This window comes from Leptidea sinapis, chromosome 14, assembly GCF_905404315.1.
Source record: "Leptidea sinapis chromosome 14, ilLepSina1.1, whole genome shotgun sequence".
Classification (NCBI taxonomy): Eukaryota; Metazoa; Arthropoda; class Insecta; order Lepidoptera; family Pieridae; genus Leptidea; species Leptidea sinapis.
This window is the reverse complement of record NC_066278.1, coordinates 12658838-12672310: the sequence shown is the minus strand read 5'-3', so window position 1 is coordinate 12672310 and position 13473 is coordinate 12658838. Positions and strand designations below refer to the sequence as shown.

Below are 13473 nucleotides of genomic sequence, written 5' to 3'. Positions count from 1 at the left end.
GTAAGTTTCCCAAATAATTATAAATAAATAAATAAAAAACGAAATAGAAACGTCTTTGCATGCATTATTTTAAATGTTTGTTCAAGCTTTGGATCATTTTAACGTCGAGATAGGCTAGGATAGAAAATGTCGAAAAAATGGGGTTGATCGTTAACCTCTATTTTGAGCAATTCACGCACACTAACCAAAGTTAAAGGAATAGGTCTAGAGAATACAATTTAAATCCCGGCACATGTCTCCTATTCAGTAGCCCCGATCCCACCATAGCCCTTTTAGTCTTAAGGCATAAGAAGTCGAGGTTAGGCGCGCAAGCAGGGGTTACAATAGATCCTAAGATTTAAGTGCATCTGATCTCCTACTCATAATAATAATAACACAAAGATACATACAAATCGCGATTGTAGACGTAGATTTTATCGCACGTTAAGTAATACACCTGGCCTGTTTTCATCGGTTGTAGCAGGAAAAGGCTCTATCTAGACGTATAAATTATCTAAGGATATAGCAATAATCAATCGTAAATACAATGTGTCGTTCATATCTATTGTGTCTGTAAAAATGTTGGTGGCAGTTTTCACAAATAAATATTACTTACTATAAAATAACAAAATAACAAAAACTACACACTGTTAGTTATAATATTATACACAAATTGCAGGTTTTTTTACGTATGACAGAGGCGATAAGGCACCCTTTCATTTCTTGCTATTAGCAGCCCTCTCCGCACCCTGAATTCGAATCATATCCACTCATTCAACCAACAACTCGACATTCAATTCATTCAATTCAATAGGTCTAATCTATTTCACTGTTGCGTTGGCATAATTCATGGTTGTATTGCGTAAAAGGTACACTTATATATACATATTTTAATACCTAAATGCTGCAAAACAAATACTTAATGTTTCTTTCCATAAATCTGTTGGATATCACTCTTCTTTCACCATTAATGTCATCACTCTTTGGAATCAAGTGCCGCTTACTATCCCTCAAGCACAATCATTAGCCTCCTTTAAAAATCATCTTTTGCATGCTTTATTTATGTATGCTTTTACCCTCATATTTTTTAAATATAATATGTATATGTGTGTATATTTTTGACACTTTCTTTTGTTTTTTCTTTTATTATATAACAAATGGTTGCCTGGAAGCGATAAGTATATAGTGATAAGGCCGCTATTTGGACCATATGATATGAATATGTATTTATGTTATATTTTGTTAATGCGGTGTCAAAAAAAAGTAATACAATAAAACTAGTTTTTTCAAAACCTTGAGATGTCAAAAATCATTAACATATACATAAGTTCGTTTCTCTTATGTCTGTGAATTTTATCGCTCTAACGGCCGTTTTCAATAACCTATCTATCCTTAGTTTAAATTACTAGAGGTAGATAAATCTATCCTTTTACGCTTACTTACAATTCAATAACCAATCGACATAAAGCATTGGACTATAACTATACTGGACATAACAATGGATAGATGAGATCTTGTTATTAAACTGTGGCAGAAATGTATCCGTAACTAGAGATACGTTATTGAAAACGGCTGTTATTGACCAATGAGGCGGAGGTTAAATCATTCGAATTAGAATTATGTATTCGATGTAATAGGAGGACGTATGAGCTTGTGAATTAACCAATGGTAAGTTTCTTAATTGGCTCACAAACCACTGAGGAGAGAATATGTCCTTTTTCATGGAATTGTCAGATTTGATTAGAAATTGTCGGGGATCCAGTGTTCTGTGCACGGCTAGATCACTCCGATTTGCGTAGAGAAGTCGCCTCATTGTGTGCCTTGTACCGCATTTATCACGGGAAGTGTTTTAAAGAGCTGTTTGATCTGATTCCTGCCGCCAAATTACCACTTCGCACGACACGACATAAATTTAGATATCATCTCCACCATCTGGATGTGTGCCGTTCCTCCACAGTGCGGTATTCAAAAAATTTCTTCCACGTACAACTAAACAATCAGCTTCCTTGAGTGGTGTTTCCAGGACGATACGACATGGGTACCTTCAAAAACATGCATACACCTTTCTAAGAGGCCGGTAACGCTGTGATTCCTCTGGCGTTGCAAGAGAGTGTGGGCGGCGGTGATTACTTTGAATCACATTAGGTGTCACGTAAGTCGTTTTTCCACCTTTCCCATAAAACTCCAAGTAGAAAATGCTGGAAAATTATTTTATACTTTTAAGTTAACTTATTGTAACGCACATGTTTTGAGTCGGTATATTTTTGTTAAAAGAAGTTAATAACTTCAAGACACCCCAGAAATACTGCTATAATAGTTGTTAAAAATCAACCTCTACGTGTTGCTGTGAAAACGGCTCTTGACAAACGGACAGCAGAGCGGTTCTTTATTCGAAATGAGTTGTAAAATACTGAAAAGTAATTCGCATACCAATGGATTGCTTTCATCGATGCTCTGATGATAACGTTCATGATTAAAGACGTAAACCTCACATATCGTGGACTTCAGTGCTACGCTTTTGTAGTTTAAATAATGGTATGACCTAGTCATGCTTACACACATGCCAATGTCAAAGTAGGTAAAGAATATATAAGAAGGACACATTTGCGATACACAGGTGACACAAGTGGGAGGAGGCGGTGAAGCGGAGGCAGAGGACACTAGCCGGCGATCACTAGGTAAGTGCCGATGTGATGACGTCACATCGTCGCTTTGTTACGGTGCGCAAAACAAGCATCACTAAATAATATCCAAATATTATTATTAATAAATGAACTACGATTGATTTTGTCTGTGTTATTAATAAATGTAAAGGTGTATTTTTGTGATGCAGATTTAATTATTATAATAATGAAAAAATTAACAAAAGCATACAGAGTATTTAGTTTAATGACAGAACTATTATAGCGACACAGGACAAAAGGACTATAAACAACAAACGTCAAAACGTAACAACTGAAACTTCAAAAACTAAGCAGTGATAGCATGAAAATATCACGACATGTACCTAACAGTAATGAAACTGCAAACCGTACTGACGCAACAGGACGAGCGCGGGTGAAGAGAGAACGGGAGGTGGCATTATTTTCCAGCGAGGTCCAGAGATGATGTAGCCGTGTAGTAAATTAATGAGGTTTTTAGATTTATCTACATGTAGATATTTAAAAGTCCTTTCTAAAAAGAGTCCAGTGCGTATAATTTACGTTCCATTGCTGTTTTTGTATAGTAAAGGTGAGGTTTGTACGTTTATTAATGGGTTTAATAAATATTATTAATTTTTAAACTCATAAGATCTCTTATCATTATGTCGATTCTTCAACAGACTACGAGCAAGTCTCGGTGTTCTAGATAACGTCTAATTGGAAGTAAATGGAAGTAGGACATTTTATGTGTTTTCGTGTAACTTGTAAAGATGGTTAGATCATTGAAATCTTAAAAATAATCCAAATGTGATTTTCATTGAGTGTAAATTCCGCGAAGATTTGTCTTCGATTCCTCTCATGTTGCGCCTCACACGAGAGCATCCAAATTCTGGCGCGAGACTCGAGTCTGTCAACTGAGTCAACACCCAATAAAAATCACAACATTTGGATAATTATGGATTTCCGCAGAGTAACGACTAATTCAATAAATTTTCTCAAAAATGATTCATTTAAAATACATAATATAATTAACGTGATTTATATTTTTTCTTTATGTATGTATATGTACATTTACAAACTTACTAATTCGATTCATTACAATTCCCCTATTCAGAAGGTCTTAATAAATCGTCTAAAAATCCTCAAGGTTCAAATTACCGTCAAATATACAAGTCATTCTCGTCATATAGTCATGTTACGACAAAAGATAAACACTATTTGATAAACAAATTCACTTACTTAGGCTTGGAGTAGGGCGACGAAGGCGAGCACGCCTTATGGTTCCTGTTCGGCAGCGAATGCTTGTTCGCGTTCGTATCAAGGCCGCCGCCCGGCGAGATCTTGCCGGCGAGTGCGTTCAGCGAATGCAACATGACGGGCGGCGGCCGCTGTTTCACGAGCGACCTGGTCACGGTGAAATCTTGCCCACGTTTGCGACGAGGCCCGCCTTATCAGCCGCCGCCTTATCTCGTGATAAGAGCGGGGGCACACCCGCGCCCCGCGTCATCGCCACCTGATCACCACCCGACAACCTCGCGGGTCACTGTCCTGTCCGATTCGACGACGCCATTACAACAACAATAACCAAATAACACAAACACTGTTCACTTCCTCTTAACCTGTTCAATCACACTTCAACACTGCAAAGACATCAGTTGTAAATCATTATTTGATTCACCGTGGCTGTTGCGATATTTTAGATCATCTTAATTTTATTATTAACCTAACATAAGGAACTACCCAAATGCAGGTACCTACTCCAGCATATTTGACGACACATATAGTCCATTGGTTAGTGCCCTGCCTACTGAGCTACAAGGTCCCGGATTCGATTCCCGGTAGGTGCTAACATTTATATTATGATGAATATAGGTGTTTGTTCCCGAGTCATGGATGTTTTTATATATTGATATATGTTTAAGTAAGTATATTGTATTAAATATATCGTTGTCTTGTACCCATAGTACAGGCTATGCCTATGGGGCAAGATAATTTGTGTAAAAGTGTGTCAATGTTATTATTATTATTATATTGTTTCGATTGCTAACAACTTCAAACGCCTGCACACATTTCAAACACGCGACTGTGTATGAGCAAATTATTTTATTTAAAAATAATTCAAACTCTACACAAAACCCTATTTCTTTGCAGAGTAAACAACGATGTTCAACGTAAAAAGGTAACAAAGATAATCATCTTAAGAACTTCAAAGTGTCCTCGTTTTGGCATGAAATTCTCGCTCCGAAATACTTAGCAGCTATTAGGGCGTTGTTTATCGCGGCGTTGATCTTGTTTTCATTTAATTGAAAAGAATTCAGTAGTTTTGACCGAGGGCTGGTTGCCAAGTGCTGAGTAGGTTCGCAGCGATGCCAAGCAACTACATTTGCGGCCTCAACTACAAACTAGTTCACACGACCATTGCAAGTTTTATCTGCATTTTAAAATTACCATAAGAAAGTGGCGCCGCTATTTTTTCCTGGAATTTTAAAACTTTTATCGTTTGATTTGTAGTTTTGTGTAAAACTTTATCAGCGATTATATAATTTTGGACATTTGAGTACCTTTATATAAAATAAAGATGCTTTCACAAAAACTTGACTACCACATTTAATATGTATATAAATATATATATAGAAATATATACTTATATATATATCAACCACACACACATCATAAATAAATAAAGGTATTCTGTGAGCATTTTATAAGCGATTATAAATATATATATAATATTGTATTCAACAATAATATATTTTGTAATTGAAATGATTTGTAAATCGATGGAAATGTAAATCTTGAAAGAGTGGCAATGAGTTTCTTGCTACTTCTTCTCATTAGCTCAACCGTTTACGAAGTAGCGGTAGATTCAATAAGAAAAATATTTTTTTGACATTAATAAGTGTCATTTTTGTGACCTACATGAATAAAGTGATTTTGATTTGATTTGATAATCTGTTTCGTTTTGCGTTAAACATTAAACAGAAAATTTAAGACAAATTGATAGGCAACTCCTCTTTTGATGTGAACTTCTTTACGCGCATGAGGGTAAAATTTTGATGAATGGAGAATGAAGCGCAATAATAACTATATGAGTGACACAAGAATATGGGACGTTTTTGACCGAGAAGAGGGACATAACGATTAAGACCGATTGAGAGAGAGTGAGCGTAGGAGAACCAAAGTAACCGACATAGTCCAAAGTCCAAACGATTGCGAAACTGAAGTGGCAGTGGGCAGGGCACATCGTTCGACGGACAGATGATGGCCTTTGGGGCAGTAAAGTCCTTGAATGCCGATCACGTACCGGAAGACGCAGTGTTGGTAGGCAAACTTCAGGTAGCTAACTAACAGTAGGTAACAAGATGGACCGACGATCTGGTCAAGATCGCCGGAATACGTTGGATGTGGGCAGCGCAGAACTGGTCGTCGTGAAGATCTGTTTCAGTAAGGCCTTTGTCCAGCAGTGGACGTCTTCCGGCTGATGATGAGTTTTGTATAGTTGCACTACAAACATAGAATAGGCGTTTTTACTTAGTAGCTTTGGAGGAATGTTTATTAAAATAGTATTGTGTTATCTGTAGCATGTCCGGAGAAATGCCGGTGTTATAATGTTTCTTTAAGATATTATAACATTACGGTTATGTCTGGATACCACTGATTGTGTATGTGTGACGCAATACCAAAGAGTAAATGTTGATTTTGGCCGTTGGGGCAGTAAAGTCCTCGAATGGTGACCACGTACCGAAAGACGCAGTGTTGGTAGGCCCCCCACAAGATAGACTGACGATCTGGTCAAGATCGCCGGAATACGTTGGATGAGAGCAGCGCAGGACCGATCGTCGTGGAAATTTTCGGCCTTTGTTCAGCAGTGGACGTTTTCCGGCTGATGACAACAAATTATTATTCGTATTATTTATAAATGACTTACTTATTCGTATTATTTAAAAAACATAAAAATAATTAATTAATAATTTCTAATATTGATAAAATAACATTAGATTTAGAGAACAGGTTAGTAAAAAGTATAAACTAGATTTAAAAATTATTTTGCCATAGAAGTCTTACTTCTGATATGATTATGTTTTAAAACGGTTCTGTATTTAGAATAAGGCAAACTTTGCGGTATATTTTTTTGTGAAAATAAGGGATGAGACGAGCAGGATGTTCAGCTGATGGTATTTGATACGCCCTGCCCATTACATACCAGTGCCGCAAATATATTACATAACTAAAAGGCCAGCAACGTACCTCTTGACCCCTTGTGTTGAGGATGTCCATTACCTCATTACCTCAACACTTCAGATCACGTTTCCTTTGCTGATCTTAAGAGAAAAAATCTTGTCAAAGTTTCAAAACTACTTAATATCTTAAATGATATCATAGTGCAATATATTTAAATTTCAAACATAAGAATCTGTTTTCCTCTATCAAAACACACTATTTAGCGAAGTGGGAAACTTTAATACAAGCTAATGACTTAAAGAAGTTAACCGAGGATTAAACTAACTGGATCAAATTACACGGCCCGTATCGCCATTGCAATCGAGTTAAGAATTTTTCAAGACGAGACTTATGTATTATTAGTAACTTTAAATTAGTACGACAAAGTATTGTTTTTACTTTTCCATTTGTTCAATAATAATATACAATTTTCTACTTCTCTACTTTTATCTGTCATTTTTACAACCACAACCACTAATCATAAATAAGTACATACTTTCTTTAGTCTTTGAAAAAGTCTATACTTTATGGTCTCAAAAAATAAATTTTGGGTATATAGCCTTATGCCAAATTAGGCTATATAAAAATTTCACTGAATCCGAGTCTTTAAGAAGAAATTTATATTATTTGTTTATTGGTACGTCATCTAGTATTTTCTAATATTAATACTATAAATTATTATTTTGTCCTTAATATTTTCTTTATAATTTAAATTAAAAAAAATCATCAAACAACTTATTTTTACAAAAGTATGTTTTAATATAAAAGTAGGGCTCGTAACCGTAATTTCAGACGTATTCTCAGCTATTTCAACTTAAGTTACAGTTTACTTAGTGAAGTTATCAAGAACTCTTCTCGCGACCTCAAAACTTTTAAAATTAAACGCCACTAAAGTCTTAAACAGCAAACGCCTTTAATTATTTGTTTGAACTTTTCTATTGGGTCAGTGGAGCTGTTCTTTTGGAAAAAAAATACTTGTGCATAAAAAGAGAATTTACTAGATAAATTCTTATTCTATTGCAAGCTACCTAGTGCCCTTTAATTCACCTTAAAATATCTTCAAATGTGTTTCATACATGTACAGAATTTCATAACGACTCGACCTACGGTTGAAAATATGAAAATCATAGGCACTAGCGCCACCTATCCGGCACTAACGTAACTATGTTCGTTGGAGTGGTCACGTCACCCTTTCATTTCAGTTGGCCTAGGGTTTCTCGAGTTTTAGGTACGAACGTACACAAATAAATTGTTTTTTATTTATAGATTGTACTCGATAATATTTGCCTGCAATTATAACAAGTAAATAAGAACGAAATGTTATGGGGTTTTGTATTTTGATACAAAAACTTCCCAAGTGTCTTTTTCGTGTATCTACATTTATTACGGGAGTATTGCCACAGAAGACATAATTATGTACCAGTACGGAAACTACCTACAAATGTTCGAAATGACACACTCACACAAACATGCGCATCGACGAGGCCCCTAAGCAGTTTTCGTGGTCTTGCAGTAGCGAGTCACGTTGTAATTTGTTTCCGCGATCTTTTTAAGAATGCCAGCGTATTGCGTGGTATATGGCTGTTTGAACTCGGCTCCATCAAAACTCCGGTTTTCGTTTATTTAAACTATAAAGTAGTATAGTATATAAGAATGATTTATTGTTATATTATTATTATAATTAGTAGATACTTTAATTATAAGTCCATGAGATCGATTATAATAAATTCGTGAAAATAATTCGCAATGTTAAACTATGATGGCGGTTAATTTTTTACCAACATTTCTCGCCTGCCTCACTTTTGTTGGCCTGTTCTCATTTTAAAACACCCATTCACAATATTGCTGTTTTATTTCGAGTTCAAAACAATAAATCCACGTTTCGTCAGCTGTGACAATGTCATAAACAACATTAGAAAGCCCGTTGTCGTACTTCATTAGCATCTGTGAGCACCATTCCACGTGAGCCCGCTGCTCCGTTGTCAGTTCATGAGGGATCCAACGACAACAAAGTTTCCGAACTTTTAATTGTTCGAGTAAAATTTTCTGAATTCGGTTTCTTCCAATCCCCAATTATAGTCCTCCAATTGCCTCATAGGTAATCCGTGGGCTTTCTTCAATTAGCCGCTTGACAGTAGCCACATTATTTTCGTTGACTGCAGTTGAAGGCCGCCCTTCACGAAATTCGTCATGTAAAGAAGCCCGACCTCTCTCAAATTCAGCAAACCATTGCCTCACGGTGCTCCAGCAAGGTGTTTCTCTCCCAAAAAAATTTCGAAGACGAGCGGCACAGTGTTGGGGAGAGAGAGAACTTTTTAAATCATAAAAAATCATCGCTCTAAAATCTTTTCGACTTAATTCCATTGACAAATGATTTCCCGCCAATTGTTTTTTTTTATAAGGTACTAAGAAGGTTGCAACGTTTAAAAAAATAACATTCGAAATTCAGATAGTTCCGATTAGCTAACAGTGCAAAACTTTTAGTGTGCCCCATGTATATGCAATAAAATTAGCACTATACAAATTAAATTTGTAAAAAAATTATGAACGATACGAGGCTCGAACTCGCGACCTTTCAGGTTCTGCCCGAGGGCTCTTATCAACTGAGTCAACCGTTCGAGTTAGTTCGAACTCGTTTAAATTAGCACTAATAACATTTCTATGACATCTTTAGAGTTCTATGAGATATATTAATTTTTTACCACATAAACCATTATAAATATAACAATAAAATATAAATAGCATAGTAGTTAAGTGAGCATCTCGAAAGTGTGATTCTCATATTCAAATCATAGATAATAAATGTAAGTCAGATCTAATGCGTTTAAAGTATCATTTCCTTCAGAGACTACCGTTCACATAGACCGATGACGTAACACAAAGAATTTCATTAATTTTCATTCGACCAACAGCTGAACAGCTTGCCGCCTGTGACACGCCGAGCCACATTATGAGCACATACACGCTTTAAACAGAAAAGTAAATTTTAAACGAACCAGGCGCCTCTCTGATACATTCAACCAAATTACAACCTCTGAGGCAAATTCGACTAATATTGGAAATAGCTTACCGCAAGAATTTGCGTGCAGTAATTTTAGATTTAAACTGATTGGATTCGTGCGTCCGCGTGGTGAACATGCGTTCGTTTTTTATTTGAGGCATGAAATCCCATATCACAATATTTAGCAGTAAGAATAATTAAAAAAGTATACAATAAAGTAAAAACAAAACATAAGATTACACAAATAAAACTGAAAACAAAATTTTATGAACGTTGCGGGACTCAAACCCAGAGCAAGAGGTCGCTCGCGTTCCATGCGAGTGCTCTTTCCAACTGAGACAACCGTTCGCGTGAGTATCGTTGATAAGATCTTGTATGCTTTGTTCAACTCTCAGGTTGTGGCTTTCTCTACAGAATCTACTTTACAGTTGATAGCCTGCTCAACCCCAATATTTGCATATTAGGAAATTGACGGGAGATATCGCTCTTGCAAATCTAAATAATTTGTTATGTTTTTAAAGTGATAACCCTCACTTGTGGGAAAATTGAAAACAAACTGCTTTTTATAAGATTCATATTGTTTACATAAGATTATATCAGTCAAAAAACATCGCCTGTTTTTATGATTTTCGGCATGATGCATGCGAGTCCAATACTCGAAGATAGAGCGGTTCATGAGCCCGGACAACGATGAAAGGATGGTATGTCCCGACGCTCTTTACCTGTTCCTGAATCCCGCAACACAAGATCTGATGATGTTGCTCTTCTGACCCGAATAACTATCGTCCTGTGTCGGTTTTGCCGACCCTTAGTAAAATTTTTGAAGAAATAATTTTAAGCCAAATGCTTACTTACTTTAACTCTCATAAGTTACTTCATTTGAAACAATTTGGCTTTCCAAGTGTTGTTCAACAACGGATGCAGCTCAACAGAGCTAATCAAGAATATTTTTGATGCCTGGGAGGAATCGCAGAATGCACTTGGCATCTTCTGTGATTTATCTAAGGCTTTCGATTGTGTTTAACAACGCTGGTCAGGAAGCTATATCACTATGGCATAAAAGGAACTGCGCTCGATCTTCTGGCTTCATATCTAAACAATAGAATTGAGAGGGTCGACGTGAATGGCAAGAGATCTCCTGGGACTCTTCTCAGTATGGGGGTACCACAAGGGTCTATTCTTGGACCGTTCCTCTTCCATATCTATATAAATGATCTTCCTTATCTTATAGAGAAAAAACATAAGGTAGTATTGTTTGCGGAAGACACTTCACTGATTTTCAAAGTGAAAAAAACCAAGCTATGTATGACGAAGTGAACGATATTTTATCGCTATCTATATCTGTCTATAGTTTAGCGCTAATAACCTATTGTTAAATAGCAAGAAAACTAAATACATCAAATTTACCGTACCAAATGTCAAAAATGTAATGCAAATGTTTTGTTAAACGGAGAGGTGATAGAACCGGTGGAATCTGCTATACTTCTTGGCATAACTCGAGATTCCAAATTACTATGGGGCCCCCATATTGAAGGATTGGCGAACAGACTTAGTTCTGCAGCATACGCGGTTAAAAAGATTAGACAATTAACTGACATAGATACGGTGCGACTAGTATACTTTAGTTATTTCCAAAGTATTATGTCCTATGGTATATTGCAATAGGGGAACGCTGCCGATATTAATACAATATTTGTGCTGCAGACGAGGGCTATTCACGCTATTTATAACCTAGGTCCTTGAGAATCATTGAGAGCAAAATTCAAAGAAATTAACATCTTGACTGTTGCTTCTCAATATATTCTTGATAATGTAATGTATGTCCATAGGCACATAAGTGAATTTGTCAGAAACTGTCATAACCATAATGTTAACACCAGGAACAGACATAAACTGATGATGCCTACTACTCGGCTAAGTCGAGTTAGTAAGTCTTTTGTGGGGCGATGTATATACTTTTACAACAAGATCCCAGAAAATGTTCAAAACAAAAGTATTACGTTATTCAAAAGAATTGTTAAAAAACGTTTGTGTGGTAAAGGTTACTATAACATAAATGACTTTCTTAATGATACCACAGATTGGGAATGGAGTGACCGCCCTCAGGCTATTAAATAATAAGTTTCATTGTACAATATTACTTTGTAAACATATTTATTCGATGAAAAAAAAAAGCCGCTGAGTTTGTAGCGCCTATTCTTCTCAGGTCTGAGGCATTCATTTTGGAATGGGTGGTAGTTTTTTGACTTTTAATAAGTGATGTCACATCCTATTTTGAATAAAAATATTTGAATTTCAATTTGATCCCAAAGAAGTCGGTTATCCTGCCTACGGTAAACATGTAAGACGCGCTACAGTAACGTGATAGCTTCATCAGGACACAATATGCGTCATTAAATTGCATCACTCATTGTTCTCTGAGCTGACACTCTTAAGCTTTCAGTTTAGTTTCCCAATTAATCAATCAAAAGTAATTTCTATTCTTATATTTTTTCTTTTCAATAAATGCATCAAATAACAACGTCGTACCATAAGTGTCTCTCCAGTAATGCTGCTTTGAAATCTCATGTTATTCAGTGCAGGCTCACCACGATCCAACTATAAAGAGTGTTGAGGCAAGCAAATAAAATACGAAAATAGCATCGAATCTCCAGAAATACAAATCTTATTATACCCTCGTATACCATTCGCGCAAGGATATCGGCTATACGAAACAAGTTTACCCGCATTAATGTCGAGCCAGTACACGCGACGGCATGAAAAACCGAATCAGAGTGTATGTACACACCGCGAACACGTCTTATTTGCGTGCAAATGTTTGTTTAAAGAAATAGATCGGCAGCGGCGCAGCTTTATTTACTTACTAGTTAGCTGAGTGGCGCTTCTGGAACAGAGTGCTGTGAACAGAGGAAAAATAATCGACTAATATTATTTTCAATCGTTATAGAATTTTTTTAAATCAAATTTACCATTCTGGGTGTTTTGCGTTGTCATCTGACTATGGCAACTGATCAAAAGTCTAAAAACCGTTATTTGCTGTTAGACAACAAATATTTGAAGTCTGAAGACAAGAAAGTGGTCACAGATATAGTGACAATTTATTTTTTTGAATTCAAATTTGGAACGTTTTTGTTGTGTTAAAAAAATGATCCTTTCCAGCCATGTCCCAGATTTTGTTCAAGGTAAGTATTTAATAGAATAATAGAATGGGGTGTTAAAGAAAACAGAATAACAGTGAATGCTTTACACAAAGCGAGTATTTTAGTCGTAATTTTCAAGCCTAATGCTATATCTCAGAAGTAAATACGTAATACGTACTATGGGGTAAGTACATGTATACAGTCTCTATCGAAGACCATATACCAAGGCGACAACGTGCTGGTAAACAATAAAGGGCTATTAATACTGTTCAAGCCACAATCCAGCCATTTAGCCATATCCTATACTAAATGAATGTACGTGAATGTGTACGCTCTTAGCTCTAAAGTACTTATGCTTAAGTGGTCCGAAAAGTGCAACGTGGATGACCACGTTGCACTTTTCGGACGGAATTTATGAAGCAGTATGATGACATACTGCTTCATAAATTCTTAAATAATCTCATAATTTTTTCTTTTTAAAATAAGTTTG

General features: G+C 36.0%; 1 protein-coding gene across 7 annotated transcripts in view; it reads right to left on the bottom strand.

Moving 5' to 3' along the window:
• Positions 1–13473, bottom strand: part of LOC126967981 (CUGBP Elav-like family member 2) — a 510078-nt gene that overhangs the window by 198486 nt on the left and 298119 nt on the right. Inside the window, exon 3 of one of the 7 annotated variants that reach the window (XM_050812722.1) lies at positions 3861–4261. The exons of the other annotated variants lie outside the window; for them this stretch is intronic. Coding sequence (XP_050668679.1) covers positions 3861–3994 — 134 coding nt within the window. The 5' untranslated portion in view covers positions 3995–4261. The remainder of the gene's footprint in view (positions 1–3860; positions 4262–13473) is intronic. 7 annotated transcript variants of the gene reach the window in all.